This window comes from Babylonia areolata, chromosome 26 (genome assembly GCF_041734735.1).
Source record: "Babylonia areolata isolate BAREFJ2019XMU chromosome 26, ASM4173473v1, whole genome shotgun sequence".
Lineage (NCBI taxonomy): Eukaryota > Metazoa > Mollusca > Gastropoda > Neogastropoda > Buccinidae > Babylonia > Babylonia areolata.
Window position 1 is genome coordinate 19,649,538 of NC_134901.1, and position 16,396 is coordinate 19,665,933.

Genomic DNA, 16,396 nt, shown 5'->3' on the forward strand with positions numbered 1-16,396 from the left:
GGGTGTGGTGTGGCTGGGAGCAAGGGGGGGGGGGGGATTTGAGGAACGGGTGTGAGGGGGGTGTGGTGTGGTTGGAAAGCAGGGTAAGAGGGGAGGCGGGGTGATGGGTGTGGGTGGGGGTGTGGTGTGGTTGGAAAGCAGGGGAGAAGGGTGGTGAGGTACAATGCCTTCAATCTAACGACCTGGAGAGAGTGGGAGAAAGGTGTATGTAACTCAGTAAAAACCAGCTACAAAACTGGATGGGGAACACAACCACCTTCAGACACAGGAGGGAGGACAATACCAACTTAAAATCATATCCAAATCTACAGAACTTAAAAGGTAAAAGGTCCTGTAGCCTTTAACGGCCATCAAGGCAGCGATTTCATGTTCAGAAAGCACAGCATAGCAAGGCAGGGCGTGATCCTCTCCTTCCGCTGCTTTAACCTTACCCAAGTCAGGTACCCATACACACCCTGGGGAGTGGAGTGAGGAAAATCGGAGTGAACTGCCTTTCCCGGGGCTCCCAACGTTGATCAATAGATCAGAAGTTCAAGTTTACCAATCAACAGATCAGAAGTTCAAGTTTACCGATCAACAGATAAGAAATTCAAGTTTACCAATCAACAGATCAAAAGTTCAAGTTTACCAGTCAACAGATCAGAATTCCAAGTTTACCAATCAATAGATCAGAAGTTCAAGTGTACCAGTCAACAGATCAGAAGTCTAAGTTTACCAATCATTAGTAAACTTGGACTTCTGATCTATTGATCATGGGGAAAGGCACTTCACTCTGATTTTCCTCACTCCACTCCCAGGGTGTGTATGGGTACCTGACTTCGCTGGCAATGACAATTCCTGCATAAAAAAAAACAACAGTACAGTAGTAACAGTTTAAAACTCACATGCATATGTAACTGGAAGGAGAGCAAAGTTTTGCCTGTGACCTCGACCTACCCATGTCCTGTTGGGGCAATGAAGTAGAGACAGCAATGCACCCTGGTGTCTGCCGTGATGCTACGATTGACCCGGGACTCGGAGTTCAGGTACTCCTCGTACTTGCAGTCAATGTAGTCTGTGATTGGTTGCCAGCTGGGTGACACAATATAATCGAGAGAACTTCATCCTTTGACCCCTGTCTGTAGGGCATGGACAGTGAACAGGAACGACATTTGCATTCAACAACCAGAGTCAAACTTCAGAAGTCCAACGAGCATATTCAACTGGTGATTTAACAAGCAAGAAAAAGCCGTAACAGTGAATCTGAATTTATGATAAAAACAATGAGAACTTGTTACAAGACAAATTTTCCAAACTTTTCCTATTTTCAGACATGCTCCCCTATAAGTTACAAAAATTTAAATAAAGACTCTGGTTTTATGTATATTTTAGGAATAGAATTATCTAGAATGTCAATAAAATTTGGGAACATTCCATAACAAAATAAAACTCGCCTCAAACCACAACCGAATCACAGTGACAGCAAATGCATATTTCTTGTAGAGTATGATGATGCCAAAAACTTCAACTACGCACCTGCACATGTGTGCACACACACACACACACATACATGTGAAGAAATTCAAACGCAAATGTGTTGGACACAATGTATGATGCCAATATGCATGATTTTCTTATCTGTGAGCATCTAACCAGTAATTCACTCTGGCACTGACCAAATCCCTGTACATTTCAACTCACCAGCAACAAACCTCAACAAAAACAACAAAACAAGAACAGTGCAACTTTCACTTTTTCAGGGCATGTGACTTCAAGCCAGTGGTGCTCAAAACTTCCAGTCAGACTGATATAAGACACAGATGAACAAATCCAGATTATTTTTCTCAGACGCTTGGAGCGAAGTACTGCCTTAACCGCAAAAATCAGCCAACAATGCAAACTGACTGGTCCATGACGCATCAGACTGACACAGCAGACATATGTCAGCAAACATTCAGGCAACAAGTCCACAGGCTGGGGACAAAGACTCGAGGACGGTGCTATGCCAGGTACAGGTGCAGGGTGCAGGTCACTCACCAGTTACTGTTGTCCACGGCGTCCCCAAAACCTGGCGTGTCAACCACAGTCAGTTTGAGCTGGACACCATTCTCCTTCAGCACTGTCTGATTCGTGTCCACCTACATTAAAAACCATTTACATACACAGGTATATCAACCAATACAATGTATGACAGTCAGTCGTGTCCGGCAAAGATGGTCGGAACAGCAGAGGAGGCAACATCCCCCATCATCCTGGGCTTTTTTTAATATATGATAGCAGAGAGTTTCTTGCCCAAGTTACATCCCCACTTTTTCATCCAGGTATACACACACACACACACATACACACACACACACACACACATATTATATATATATATATATATCAACTGATATAATGTATGATACTAGGCAATCCTGTCCAACAAACACCATCAGAACAACAGAGCAGGCAACTGCTGTCCCCATCATCTTGAGCTATAATTTTATAATAGCAGAGAGTTTCTTCCATGAGTTACATCCCCATATTTTCAGCCAGGTATATATATATAATATTTGAGAGTGTCTTGCCTAGGTTACATCCACACTCTTTTGGCCAGGATGACTTTAGGGCTGTCAGTGCTAGGATGGTTCGCAGCAATAAGAGCCACTGCAATACTGCCTCCTAGCTTGAGAGTCACATTCCTTCACTAAAGACTAAGATGTAAATGAATTCCAACTGCAGCGGTGAAACTACTGATCATACAGATCTCACTTTCCTGTTAGCCAAACTGTTAGCTTATGTCAGTCTCTGATGTAAGCCAACCATTGAGCCGGGATCTAATCAATCACTCACACCTTTTTTACTTCAACTGATCTGGTTCATCTCTCACATCTTTCAACATGTATTTCATAAATCATTCGATCTGCTTTTCACATTCAAATATCAAACTGATCTGTTCATCATCAAAAGCTCAGCTGTTCAGTTACCAATTAGCTGGCAGATGATCACCTGGTATGTGCTGGTGTGCATGTGCTGAGGACAGGATGGGGAAAGAGATTTTCTTCTTTTTTTTTCTGTTCAAAATCACCTTAATTTCTAAAATACAAGAAAAGAATCCATTTGTTTATATACATAAATCTTAACTACCACAACCCATTTCAGCAATAAAAAAACAAAGCAGTTTTCTTGCCCATTACAAAATAATCCTATCTTCTACATCGTTCCTCGTGAATTCTTCATTAAACAACTGCTGAAGACAACACTACATAAAAATATAAAGAACAGAATTCAGAAAGCAAAGCCTGCTATCAGCTACCACACAGAATGAACCTGACCAATCTGCTAGCGCCCGATCTCATAAATGATCAGTCTAACAGAGCAGTTGTCCAGAACTTACATTGACAGTTTTCTTGATCCGGTGGGATGGGCCAGGGTACTCGGCGCTGTACAGGTCCGTCAGAAAGAGAGAGTTGATAAGTGTGGATTTTCCCAAACCTGACTCGCCTGAAAGGGAAACAAATAACACAGGTCACTTAATACACAAACATAGTTTTCACTTCATATTTTACTTTATAAATTTTCACTTTATAAACTAATAACATATTTCCCTTCATTATCTTGTGAACCAGTCAGTCTGTTCGGTTCAATATTTGTTTCATTCATCTCAAAAGAGGCAGTCATGCTTTGTATTCGTTTTTGTTTTCGCCCCATTCTCCGACACTGTCTGAAAGTAACTGCATGCATGTGGGTAGTGTCGGATGGTGGAGTCAGGAAAGAGAGAAGTGCAGAGTGTGTGTGTGTGTGTGTGTGTGTGTGTGTGTGTGTGTGTGTATCTGCATGTGTGCATGCATATGTGTGCGTGTGTGCATTTATGTGTGCTGTCTGTGCTTACAGATGTGTAATTATTACATATACTTGGGTCTGAGAATGTACGCCTGACAAGGTAATAGTGTGTGTGTGGGGGTGTGGGGGGGTGGGGGGGTGCATGCATGTGTGTTTGTGTGTGCATGCCCATGTCTAAGTATGAACATCTGAATCAATATGTGGTCACTTCCATAAGATGTCTCTGCTGGGAGCAGAGATGTATGGAGAGACAGAACATAATGACAGTCAAACAAACTATCACCAGTGAGCAGCGTTTCAGTCACTTCAAAGAAAGGCATACAACTCCTAATTTCTCTTTGAGAGCTGAATGAATGTTTCTCAGTCCATACCAACAAACTTACAACAACACAAAATGCCTGCATTTGCAGCCAGTTTTCAGAAAGATAGATCTCTCCATCACACACCCACACCACACCGCTGAGCAAAACATCCCTCCAGCGTTGAACTGATGTACACACAGAAAAGCCAGCCTTTCAGCACAAAGCTCATGAGTGGAAACCCTTTCTGCCCCCATCTGATAAGTGTTTTCCACATGGTTTACTCCAGGATGGGTACCCCTGAAGGAAAATGCACAGCCTCTCTTGTGTGTTCTATCAGCCAATCACTACATGCATGGCTGCACTAATGTGTCTTATCAGTCAGTGGCCAAGCTTATGGATGTATAAATGGTTAGTTGTGACCATGAGACGTGACCATGAGACGTAGAACAGATTGTACGCAGGTCTATTTCTGGCAGAGAGAGGACATGGGCTCTCAAGGCAGGCAGAAGCAGCTGAAAAGAATTCCAGCTGAATCTGGTCTAGAATGAATGAAAATAAACTTCATAAGGATCAAATTTCCCTACTCAAACTAGCTGTGCAATGGCTCAGTGGTTAAAATGTCTGCTAGAAAAGGTGACTCAGTCCTGAAGTGGCGACCACCCTGGAGGTGCGGGTTCGAACCTGCTGAGGACCAGGAGAGTTAAAAAAAAAATAAAAAAAAAAAAGCAATACAAGGGCATCCACTATGATCCAGGAGTCATGACCTGGGTGCTGCCCGGCCCCCTTAGAGTGTAAGGAGTCAAGGGCCGAAACACTTGACTAAGGGGGACTTCTTCTCTGAAGACCTTGTTCTGTCCAGCTCTCCCTAGAGTTTCTTTTCACTATCACATCATTTATACAGTCTCCTGTGATGGAACACTAAATATTATTGCAAGGGCTTGGTTGGTGCCCACAGCAAGACTCAAGGTGTTCTAGACAGAATTAAATCTAAAATCACTTCCTTTTTGAAAAAAAATCCAGTAATATAAACCACAGGGCCAAAACTCCATGACATGAGAGTGCGCATACCTGCACACACTTACGCACACATGCAACAACAATAAAACCCATAAAAAAACTACCAAAAACATACAAACTGGATACTCTTATTCTCTTTCTCTCTCCCATGCACATTAATAATACACAGATACCTAGAACACACATACACATACACGAAAACAGACTACGCACACACGTATGCACACACGCGCACACACACACACACACACTCTAACAGCCTTCACATCCCCCACCAACGCTTACCGACAACCATCAGCGTAAACTCGAACCCTTTCTTGACGGACTTGCGGTACACCTGATTGGGCAGGTTGGCAAAGCCCACATAGCCTTCCAGCTCTTTGCGGGTCTCCCCCACATACTTCCTCTCCCTCTCCCTCTCCTTGTCCTTCTCCATCTCGGCCTGGTTCGAGTCCTTGTCCTTCACAGGGCCGCGCTCACGGTCATGGCTGTTGGCAAAACGGGAGCTGGGGTCAAACTTCACTGGGGGAGCGGGTGCTTCTGGCTGCTGTCCAGCGCCACGTAAAAAAGCATCCCGCTTAGCGGCGTTGATCTGCAACAGCCAAACGGTGTGTCGAAATTTTAGCCATTGAGTCAGGAACCTGATGTGTGATCTTTTTTTCTTTTTTTTTTTTTTCTTTTTTTTTGGTGCTGTTGAATGCAAGCATAACACAAACAGCAAAATGACAGAATTCATTACATCAGTAATAATAATGATGATGGTGATGATAAACTGTACATAATCATGATAAACATCTTCATCATCAGTATAACTGTATCTATACAGCAAGCAACTGTGCACATTTTCTCACTAAAGGAGGTTTCTATTTTATGATCAATACAGAAAGAACGTGATCATCAAAAATGTTCTTTTTCTGTATTCTGTGGGCTCCATGTTCAATAACTTTCAGTTACAAGGACTTTTCTTGTCAAAGACTGTTTCCACCCTGCCATTCAGGCAGCCAAACACTGTTTTAGGGGAGTGTGGGTGCAGACTGGGTGGCTGGGTGCCTTTGCATTTCCCTTACCCAGTGAACTCTTGCCATGCATCATGGGACTTCAACCAGCATATCTGACCTTATGCATGCATTTACACCCAGAGAGGGGTGAAGCATTATTAGCAGGCCTGCACTTATGTTGACCTGGGAGGGTGGAGAATTCCCACCCATTAACACAACAAGCTGCCACCGTTTCAACCACATACCTCATTTAATCTTCTGCATGTATACACTGACTCAAAAGGAAAAGAAAAAACGGTTACACAGTGTAAGGTCTGCGCATGTGTTGACCTCGGAAGCTGGATAACTAGTAGACTTCTCTTGCTTTACCACTTGGCTATCCTGCTCATAACACTGGTGCTTTTTTAATTATGCAAATGTGCACCTTTCCAAAGAAAAAAAAACATGATATGAACTGGGGTAAGATTTAAGACAGTTTGTCAAGGCTGAAACTGAATTTTCCAACATACTTGTACAAATGCACATAACCTGCCAGGATTGTTTTCAGAACTTTGTGTGTGCATGTGTTAATGTGTGCATGCTGCGACTGTGCATTCATGTAAACATGCAGTATGTGTGTGTGTAAAATTTTAGGAAAGCCGACTGGTGTAGAAATGAAGGGAAAAGGCCCACAGAAACTTAATGTGCAAGGAGACCCCCTTACCTGTCTACACCCAGTTTACAGGAACAACCCCCCTCTCACCCCCCCCCCCCCTACACACACCATCACCACTCCCCCCCTACCCCCCCCCCCCATTCCCAGCATCCAAACAAAGCAGGCTGGAAATGCACACATCATCACAGAAAAGATAAACAAACACTGACACTGAGAAAACATATCTTAAGAAATTAATGGCCTTGGGTTACAAGGCTGAAAACAGAACTGGTGGTGGAGAGGGATGGAGGGGGTGGGGTGGGGGGTTGAAGGGATCAGGTAGACAAACTGACAGACAACACACAGACTGGCAGAGTATCACAAGAAAATGGACAGAAACCGAAATGGACTGAGAGGATGGGCTGAGGACTGAGGGGGTAGTTCTCCACATATTCATGTCTGCTTGTATGTGTATGCACCTGTACTTATGACCATAATAATCATAATAATGAATGTGCGTACTTCAGCAATGACTGTAGACAAGCAGGAAACTCCGTGATTTCTGTATGCACATCAGCTGCCCATCTTCAACTGAAATCCTTGTTAGTCTTCCCAAAGAAAGTACACTGTTCCACCTTTATTTCAGTTTTCTTTCCTGAGTCTTCCTCATTACTTTATAGCTATCAATTTCATTGCTACTGGGTTTTTTCTTGGGTTTTCTTGAAAACGCTGTCACCAACAGTAGTGTTGTTTGATAATGTACTAATATACTAATAGCATACTTGATGTTGCACCTTTTATGTCCTTTATTTCATCTTCCTAAGGACTATCAAGGTCTAATGATGTAGTAAGTAAAAAATAAAAAAAATCATATGACGATGATGATGATGAAACAATGTGATGGTGAGGAGGAGTTTGCTGAACATGGAGGCTTGCATATTCATGATTTTTAAAAAAATGAGGAAAAAGTCACATCCTTTGTTTAATTAATAAACTGCCACTGCATATTTCTTCCAGTATAACCATCATAAAAGGACTTACATTGCAGAATGACCCCACCCTCTCCAGCCCCTCCCCCCTCCATTCCTGCAAGCAAAAACTGAACCTGGAGCAATTCAAACCAGGTAAGGCCAAGAATGCAGACAGCACTCTGCAGACAGGTGTGTCATGTTTATAACAAAATGCAGGGTCAGGTAGATAATAGCCACACACCACCACCCCTGGCTGGCAGAGGAGGGGGGGGGGGGCTGTTTAGAGGGGGTGGGGTCCAGGGAGGAAGGAGGCATCCAGACAAGGCACCCAGCATGATGATGGAGCTGGCTATTTGCAGGCTTCAGACACCCCCCTCCTTCCCCCATCCCTGCTCCCCCCCACCCTTCTCAGCCCCTTTACTGCTGATGTACAGAGTCAACACTCTGTAGAACTGAACAGAAGGCGACCAGAACCCACAGAAGTATGTAGATTGTGAGTGGTGGGAGGAGGTGGGTGGATGGATGATGCTCTGCCATATCAAATCTGTCAGCTCAGCCCCATTACCTATTCCTCCTCTTTTTTTTTTTCTTTTCTTTTTTGTTTATATAACCCCTCCCCTCACCCCAACCTACCACCATCTCCCCACCCCCCACCCCCCAATCTCCATAATCCATGTGTTCTGGGCTGTTCAGTCAAGATGCTAATATTAACCTGCTGTAAGTCTGCAGAGACATCCTTCCCATATCTAGAGTGTACAATATGTATACTAATTAAGACTGGGTTCTATATACAAGGTTCTCTTAAAATAATGACAATCCATTCTTCTCTTCAGATGTGTGTGTGTGTAAGTGTTCGCGCATGCATACATATACGTGTGTGCATGTGTACGCACTTGAGGGTGGAGGGGGAGAAAAGAAACATGGAAGCAGAGCTAATGAGATACAAAGACAGACAGGGAAGGAGAAGCAGGGATGAGAAACCAAAAAAAAGAGGAGAGGAAAGGAAACAGAAACAGAGTGATGCAGAATGGGATGGCTAATATCGCTTACTCAGTTACTGTCAAATGATTTTAAACTAAAGAACAAACAAACATACGAACAGAATGGGGCATAACGTTCTGTAACAAACTCATGGCTACATTTCATTCAAACTAATCCAAGCTTCCCTCTCAAATGGACCAAAAAGAAGCAACAAAGACAGACAGTCCAATGCTTATCCAACAGCATTGCCCCAACATAAAAGTGAAAACGCAGACACAATCCCGTCCCTCCTCCAACAGACTGTATTTACTTGCAGGAAGAGTTTGTATTATACTCCATGTTTGGTGATACATATACTTACCATGTCAAACTGATACAAACTAGGCCTATCGGTTTGCAAACCGATAGGCCTAGTTTGCATCAGTTTGACATGGTACAGTATATGACACTGAATTAATCCTTTCACCCCTACCCTGTGCCTCTGCCTGGATTCCCATCTTTCTGATGTCTGACGGGAGGTCTCTTCCAGTCTTTGTGACATTCCTGTGGCAACTGCAACTGTTTTCTTTTGTTTTGTTTTTAATGCCACAGGGGTGCTGGCCCTGTGCCCAACCCCTGACCTGCAGGACCTGTGGATCACAATTTTGGCCCTGTGCCCAACCCCTGACCTGCAGGACCTGTGGATCACAATTTTGTCTGGTGTCTACCCTTCAACCTTGGGTGGCCCTACCAGCATAGCTCTCCAGGTCAATGAAAGACAAAAATCTCCCCCCAACCCCACCCCCCACAACCGCCTAAAGTCCTACAAGAAGGTCACAAACAATATTGATACAGGAGGCCTACAGAGTGTGCTGCAGAGCAACTCTTCACTATCACCCCTGAAACCACACAGAGAACCCAGTTTGAGTCTTCAGACAGTGAACCAGCATGGACCACAGGAGAAAGGCATTAACTCACTCAGTACGGCCAGTCCTCTCTTCTCCTCGACACAGACCCCTCGGATGTCCAGTGGGTGTCTGAATGACCCAACCTTTAGCTTCCGTCGTCAGAATTGTGGTATTCTTTGTCAACATTCACGTCTTCAGTATAAGAGCCTTCCGCTTGCAATATTTGGATGATGGTAATTGGTGTGAAACGCTGTTAACGTCGTCTCTTTCGCCGTTCGTATGGAAAGAGTTAAACCAATAGATACACAGGGCGACTTGTCATGATGCAACTTTGCCCCCCCCCCCCCCCCCCCTCCTCCACTTGACACTGTTTCCAGTTCCTGACACAGGAAGAGCAAGAGTGTCACTGTCTGCTGATGCTCTCTACTACACGCAGTCCTTTACTGCTGCAGTCCTTTAAATGATGGTGGAAGCAGTACTGGATGAGCAGGTCATCTCGATAGTGGTCCCATTCAGTCACAGTTGGAAAATAAAAATGCACAGTGTTATTCTTATTGTCATTTTCTACATGCTAACAGGGAATAAGAAACAGTAAGAAAGAACAAGTCAAAAATGAAAGGAAGAAGGAAGGAAAGAAGAGAGTGAGTGAGTATTAAAATAAAAGAAAGAGGAAGAAAGAGAATCATGGTTTTGTATTATTAGTATTACATGATGTTTGCCCCAACAGTGTTTGTGTGTGAAATTCCAGCTGCTCTCCCCAAGAAAGAATGTGTCACCACAGTGCAGTCATATCTTTTTGTGTGCGTAGCTGTTGGTGCGTGTGTTTGCAAGTGTACATCCGTTTCAATGAAAGAATACATTTCTGCAGAATTTTGCCAGGGACAACTTTCTTGCTGACGTGGGTTCTCTTATGCTGCACTGGAGGACTCTCTATGTGTTGTGGAGGGGGGTACCAGGAGGGAGCAAAAATCCCAGTCCATTCCTGAATCAAACCCAGGACACTCACTGGAGTCACCTGGCTTAAGTGGAGCGTTCTACCACTAGGCCACCGCTTCATGAAACCAAAGGACACGAAATAGAAACAATCAGTCTTCCTAGTGTGATTCCTTGCAGTTGGTAACTAATGATGCTTTGATTTTCCTGTCACAATTATTGCTTGGAGCCTGAAGCTGAGCATAATTCTAGATCATTCTAAACGAGTGATGCTCATTCCATTCCACTGTATGTACAAACTATATCTATAAACTGAAATGTATTCCAATGTTTCTCCTGTGATTCCTTAGGAAAAACATGGGATTATCATATTTGGTTACCCTCCATGCAGTAATTATTTTCTTTTTTTTTTCTTTTTTTTTTTTGGGGGGGGGGGGGGGGGTAATCTTGAATTTGGATTTTGTCTGAGTGCCTGCATTATCTATTATAGTAATCATGAGAAGTGGAGAGCCACTGACATTAGTGGATATATTCTTTATCATATTCATAATCCTTTGAAGCTGAAAAAAAGCCTGATACCATTTTCTTCACACACAGAGACAGTAAGAGACACAGACAAGAGAGAAAGAAAAAAACAGATAAAGAAAAAGCAAACTGAGCCTACTCTAGAAGAACACCAATCTGTGCACAAAAAAAAAAGGTGTTAGTCTTCATAACATTAATTTTATAATAATCTAATCCCTAACCTGAAGAATTCATGATGAATCATTATTATTCCAATTTAAATCAATATTTCTGTTTTTCAAAACAGCAAGCTCTTATAATACTGCCCCTTTCAGTTGAAAAATGATTCGCCAGTGTTCTTTAAAACTCTGTGTGTGTGTGTGTGTGTGTGTGTGTGTGTGTGTGTGTGTGTCATCATCTGTGCATATGCAAGCATGTAATCACTCTACTGCATGCATAAAATTATGATCAATGTAAATGACTGAGAAACATAAAGGACAGAAAAAAGGGCCCATACAAAAGAGGACAAACATTATACACAATGCTGAGTCCTGCATACTCCTATTACCAAATCAGTACAAGGAAGGGGGGGGGGGGAATAGGGTAAAAACACACACACACACACACACACAGCACACCAGGAAGCCAGTCACTCCACTGTACAAAGGGGAACTTTTAAAGTCCTTTGTTCACTACACACATCAGACCAACATGTCTGTCTTTTTCATTCACCAGCATCTTTAATTCATGTACGCATGATCATTTGCTATGTGTGCATGTAGTGGTGGTGGTGGTGGTGGTGGTAATAGCAGCAGAACAGTAATAGTAATATTGGTAGCAGTAATAGTAGTAGCGGTAGCAGCAGCAGCAGCACTGAGTAGCATTGGCAGTTGTAGTACTTCTGATACTTGTCCAGTTTAAAAAAAAAGTGGTGGTGGTAGTGGTGATTGTGTGTGTGTGTGTGTGTGTGTGTGTGTGTGTGTAAATGAGTGTGTGTGTGAGTGTGTGTGTGTGTGTGTCTGTGTGTGTGACACAAGTGGGGGGTTAGACAGACCTGGATGGGATCTGAAAAAAATAAAGGAAATGAGAGGGTTGGGAAAAAAAGTGGAAGGATGAATAAGGAAGGAGGGAGATGGAGAGAGATTGATAGAGAATGGGGTTAGGGCCAGTGGAGATGGGGGGGGGGGGGGGGGGGGGGGGGGGGCCTGGGGTGCAGATAGACGAAGTCACAAAGATACGGACTCAAGACATCACAAAGTGTAAAATTCCCATTCCAACCTCACAAAACCTATTACACGTGAAAACTGTAGTGCCAACACTCTCTATCTACGATGCACCAACCACCACCTCCCCTCCACCACCCCACTACACCCTGTCATTATTCCACACCACCGCACACCGTCCACACAACCACTGACGAAAATATCGATTCCGCCATGACGCACCATTTTTAGCCGCCAGCGCAGACTGGCATTGAGTTCAGTCAGACAGAAGGACGGAAACTTTCCGTGGCACTGACCAGAACAGTCTTCATGGAAGATTCATGAAGGCCACGTTATAACGTCGGCTCCAATCATGTCTGCTGCGATGGAGACTGATTTGAGGGGTTTCAGAGCACACTTGCATTATTGTGCTGTACTGCTCTTTCCTACTCGAATCTATCATTCTGATCTGGTTCTAAAGAGATGGTGTTATACCCGTACTAGCCTGTGTGTACATCGATGATATACAATAATAAAAATTCATGATGAAAAAAAATTAAGCATTTTTTGGAAAATGTAGCACTGTGTTGAAAATACATGCAAATGATGCCACAAAAAGCGCAACATAAGGTGTTACCGAAGCAAATCAGAGGGAAAGAGGAGGGGGGGGCGGGGGGGGGGGGGGGGTAGTCGCATGCTTTCGGTGCAACACAGAACACTGAGGCCGGTCAAAAGTTTGTCTGATCAGTTCAAAAGTGCTGTTTCACAGAACGACACGAGCGCAAATAGAAATAGAAAAGAAAATCTTGTCAAACGTCAAGCATTCATGATTACGTCACGTACGTGACACCTTAAAGAATACGTCATATATCACAATGGTCATAAATCTGTGACGCCGCTTGTGCAAACTATCGTTCCTGATGTGTAACTAGTTGCCACATTGAGCATAGGTTAATGGGGAGAAAGGACGTTCTTCATACAAACGTCACGATGAAAGACAATTGTCAAAAAGGAAATGGGTCAAATCAAAAAACCTGCTCACACCCAGAAGCAGAAACCCACACTGTCTCCCCCCCCCCCCCCCCAACACACACACATACACACAATGCTGTTATGTCGCATCGATCTGCACTAAACTTAATTTTTCCTCCATTTGACTAGCTGTCAAAAATAAAAACTCGTGGGATGCTACCGAATAACATACAGTTTTCACCCATGCCTCAGTTGTGAACTTGGTCATAACTTTTAAAAAGACTTGGTAAGACGGAGCCTGTCAAAACTGGAACAAAGCCTAGGCATCACTTACTTTTTCATCCATCTGAGTTTGCTGGCAAACACTCGGTCCCCCTACTCAACAACAGGCCTGATTTAAAATTCTGTCATGAAAACATACACTCTCAAAACAGCTATGCAATGCGCGATGCACACGTTTTTAGCTGCAAACTGTGCACACGATAATAAGATTATTCATCACCGCGATAATTAGGTCCACCGCGGTGACAAAGTGAGAATGTACACAGCGACAGCGACGGGTGAGACGAGTAGACGAGAGAGGATCAACGGTTAACTTTCAAACAGCTCCAAGCAGGAAGCTGGCTGTATGAGTCTGCATCCTGTACTCATTCGCTCTGTACAGCGCCCTGCATGCTCACAATACCGTTCCTTTGTCGTCGGCTTTTGCATCAGCTTGCTCTCCAACTTTTTAATCTTCTGACGATTCATTTGGCGGGCTCTCTCTATCTCTATATACCCCCTCCAATCCATAACTCCCCGTATCCCTCTCTCTGGCTCTGTGCGTCTGTCTGTGTGCACCACATTGTCTTCCTGTCTATTGTTTGTCTCAACAGTTCTTCTTGAAATACTTAGAATTAATGTTCCTGGGCTCTCTGCCCTTTCCCCCACTGCCCCCCTTCTCTCTGTGCACCATTCTGTATTTCTGCCTATAATTATCCAGTTTTAATTCTTCTTACTGAAATACTTCCGGTGCTTTTATGCTCTTTGCTCTCTCTCTCTCTCTCTCTCTCTCTCACACACACACACACACACACACACACACACGCACACACACACACACACACTCTCTCTCTCTCACGCAGAGAGAGAGAGAGAGAGAGAGAGAGAGCACGAAGGATGATCTTGCCTCATCACAAACCATGCGCAAAAAAAAAAAAAAAAAAACGATGATGTAAGAGATCAACTAAAACCAACAATTTTACGGCACAAGAAGCATATGTTCAATCTCAAACGTTACAATACTCGGTGGATTAATTCTTTTCTTTCTTTCTTTCGTTTTTTTTCCTTTTCATTAAAAAAATAATAATAATACATCACAGCCGGTTTGCTAATAACAAATCGAAAGCTTAATGTTTTTCCCTATTCATCTCTGTCCTCCGTAATATATAAATATAACTACTGTTTTAAACTCGTTGGTCAGAAGATTGTTCAACTTACCCCCAATTCAAGCCACGTGATAAAGACCTTCGGATGACTCCACGTCTCACAAATCAATGGAGCTCGCTATGAACGAACGTCGGAGCCCCGGCACAGTCAAACGCAACAGAAAAATCAATAGTCTGAGAGGGTAGGGGGGTCAGACGGGAGGGGAAGGCGAGAAGGGGGGTGGGATGGGGTTATGGCAAGGGGGTGGGGCGGAGGAGGAAGAGGAGAGGAAAGGAGAAGACTCATCTATCCATTGACCGCGGGGGAAAGGGGAATTTCCCAGTTGGTTTGCCCGTTCGATTCATTGCTCCATTTTAATGGAACACAAAGTACATGTGAAGAATTCCAATAACTGAGCAGGGCAAAGACAACAGAGAAGCAGACAAACATGACTGTAACAACAACAAAAGGGCGCGCTCCATCTCTTTCTCAATGTGTGTGTGTGTGTGTGTGTGTGTGTGTGTGTGTGTGTGTGTGTGTGTGTGTGTGCGTGCGTGCGTGTGTGTGAGCGTGCATGCGTGCGTGCGCGTGTACGCGCGCATTTATGTGCCGTCTGGAGGGGTGGTGAATTCAGATGCCTGCAGATTACTTTCAGGTCGTCTCATACGGTCTTCTGTCTCCCTCTTTTGTTCACCTCCATTTTCTGCAAACCAAACTTGTCTGAGCGTCATTCAGTCACACTGCACTGTACTGGGCTGCAATACGCTGCAATGCACTGTGTATGTAACGTAATGCATTGCATTGTACTGCGTTGCGTTTCACTGTAATAACATTGTAAATGTCTGTCCCTCGCTACGGATTTCTGAGTGTGTGTGGAATTCAGGGCTGTTCTACCGGAGCGACCTAGTCGCCACAGTGCATGCAGCGTCACTGACCTATACTCCCCCCGCCCCTCCCCACACCTACCACCCATCCCACCCCCACTCCCCCTATCCCCACCTCTCTGCCCCCCATTGATACCCGCTTCCCCATAAAACGCAGACTTTTATTCATATATAGAGTTCCACCGAGGACAGCTCCTCTTGTTGGGCCACGAGTTTCTGGCTTCACACGGGACTTTGGGTTCAAAGTCTCAACAGTCCGAGAAGACTACATAGAACCAAGACCACCAGCTGTAGGTCTGGTGGAGGGAAACATTGGGGGTGGGGATGGGGGGTCGGGGGGGGGGGGGGGATCCCGGTCCGTGCGCAAATCGAACCCGAGACCCTGGCTTCCGAATCGAGCATTCTATATCCGCCAGACCCACATTGTTGTTCACGTCTACAACTGCATATTGCCAAGAAGGCAGGGTTGGATGGATACTGATGACGGTAGTGGAGAAGGATGCAAAAGGCAGGCGCGGTGGTGAGTGTGTGTTCTCATCACGTGTATGCGCTGTGCAAGTCATGTATTATTGATCTGGCTGTTCAAGCAGGCAGCGTGCTTTCTCATTCTGTACCAGGCTACCCCCCCTCCCTCCCACCGCCCCATCCCCCTCCACTGCCCCTCCTCCCCCTACATCTCCCCCCCCCCCCTGCCCCCTCTATCTCTCCTTCCCTATCTATCTTATAGATCTTCATCGGCTTACCGTGTGTGTGTGTGTGTGCATGTGTGTTTGTGTCACTTTGACCGTGATTTATCTTACTTATATTCGTCTTTCTTTCTCCATCTTTGTGTATGAATGGCTTTTTGCCAGGGGATGAGTCTGGAAAATTTACTTACATTGCACATAATGGGGCTAGCGT

The 16,396-nt window shown here is 44.3% G+C and overlaps 1 protein-coding gene across 5 annotated transcripts in view; it reads right to left on the minus strand.

Annotated features, from left to right (window-relative positions):
- LOC143300706 (septin-7-like) overlaps window positions 1-16,396 on the minus strand; it is an 88,090-nt gene that overhangs the window by 14,241 nt on the left and 57,453 nt on the right. For 4 of the 5 annotated variants that reach the window (XM_076614578.1, XM_076614574.1, XM_076614576.1 and 1 more), the window contains exons 2-5: window positions 5,409-5,715; window positions 3,359-3,465; window positions 2,017-2,117; window positions 937-1,071 (exon numbers count right to left, since the gene is read on the minus strand). In XM_076614578.1, coding sequence (XP_076470693.1) covers window positions 937-1,071; window positions 2,017-2,117; window positions 3,359-3,465; window positions 5,409-5,559 — 494 coding nt within the window. In that variant the 5' untranslated portion in view covers window positions 5,560-5,715. Of the gene's footprint in view, window positions 1-936; window positions 1,072-2,016; window positions 2,118-3,358; window positions 3,466-5,408; window positions 5,716-13,539; window positions 13,691-16,396 lie in introns of those variants that run through there. The other variant, XM_076614577.1, reaches the window with a different exon arrangement.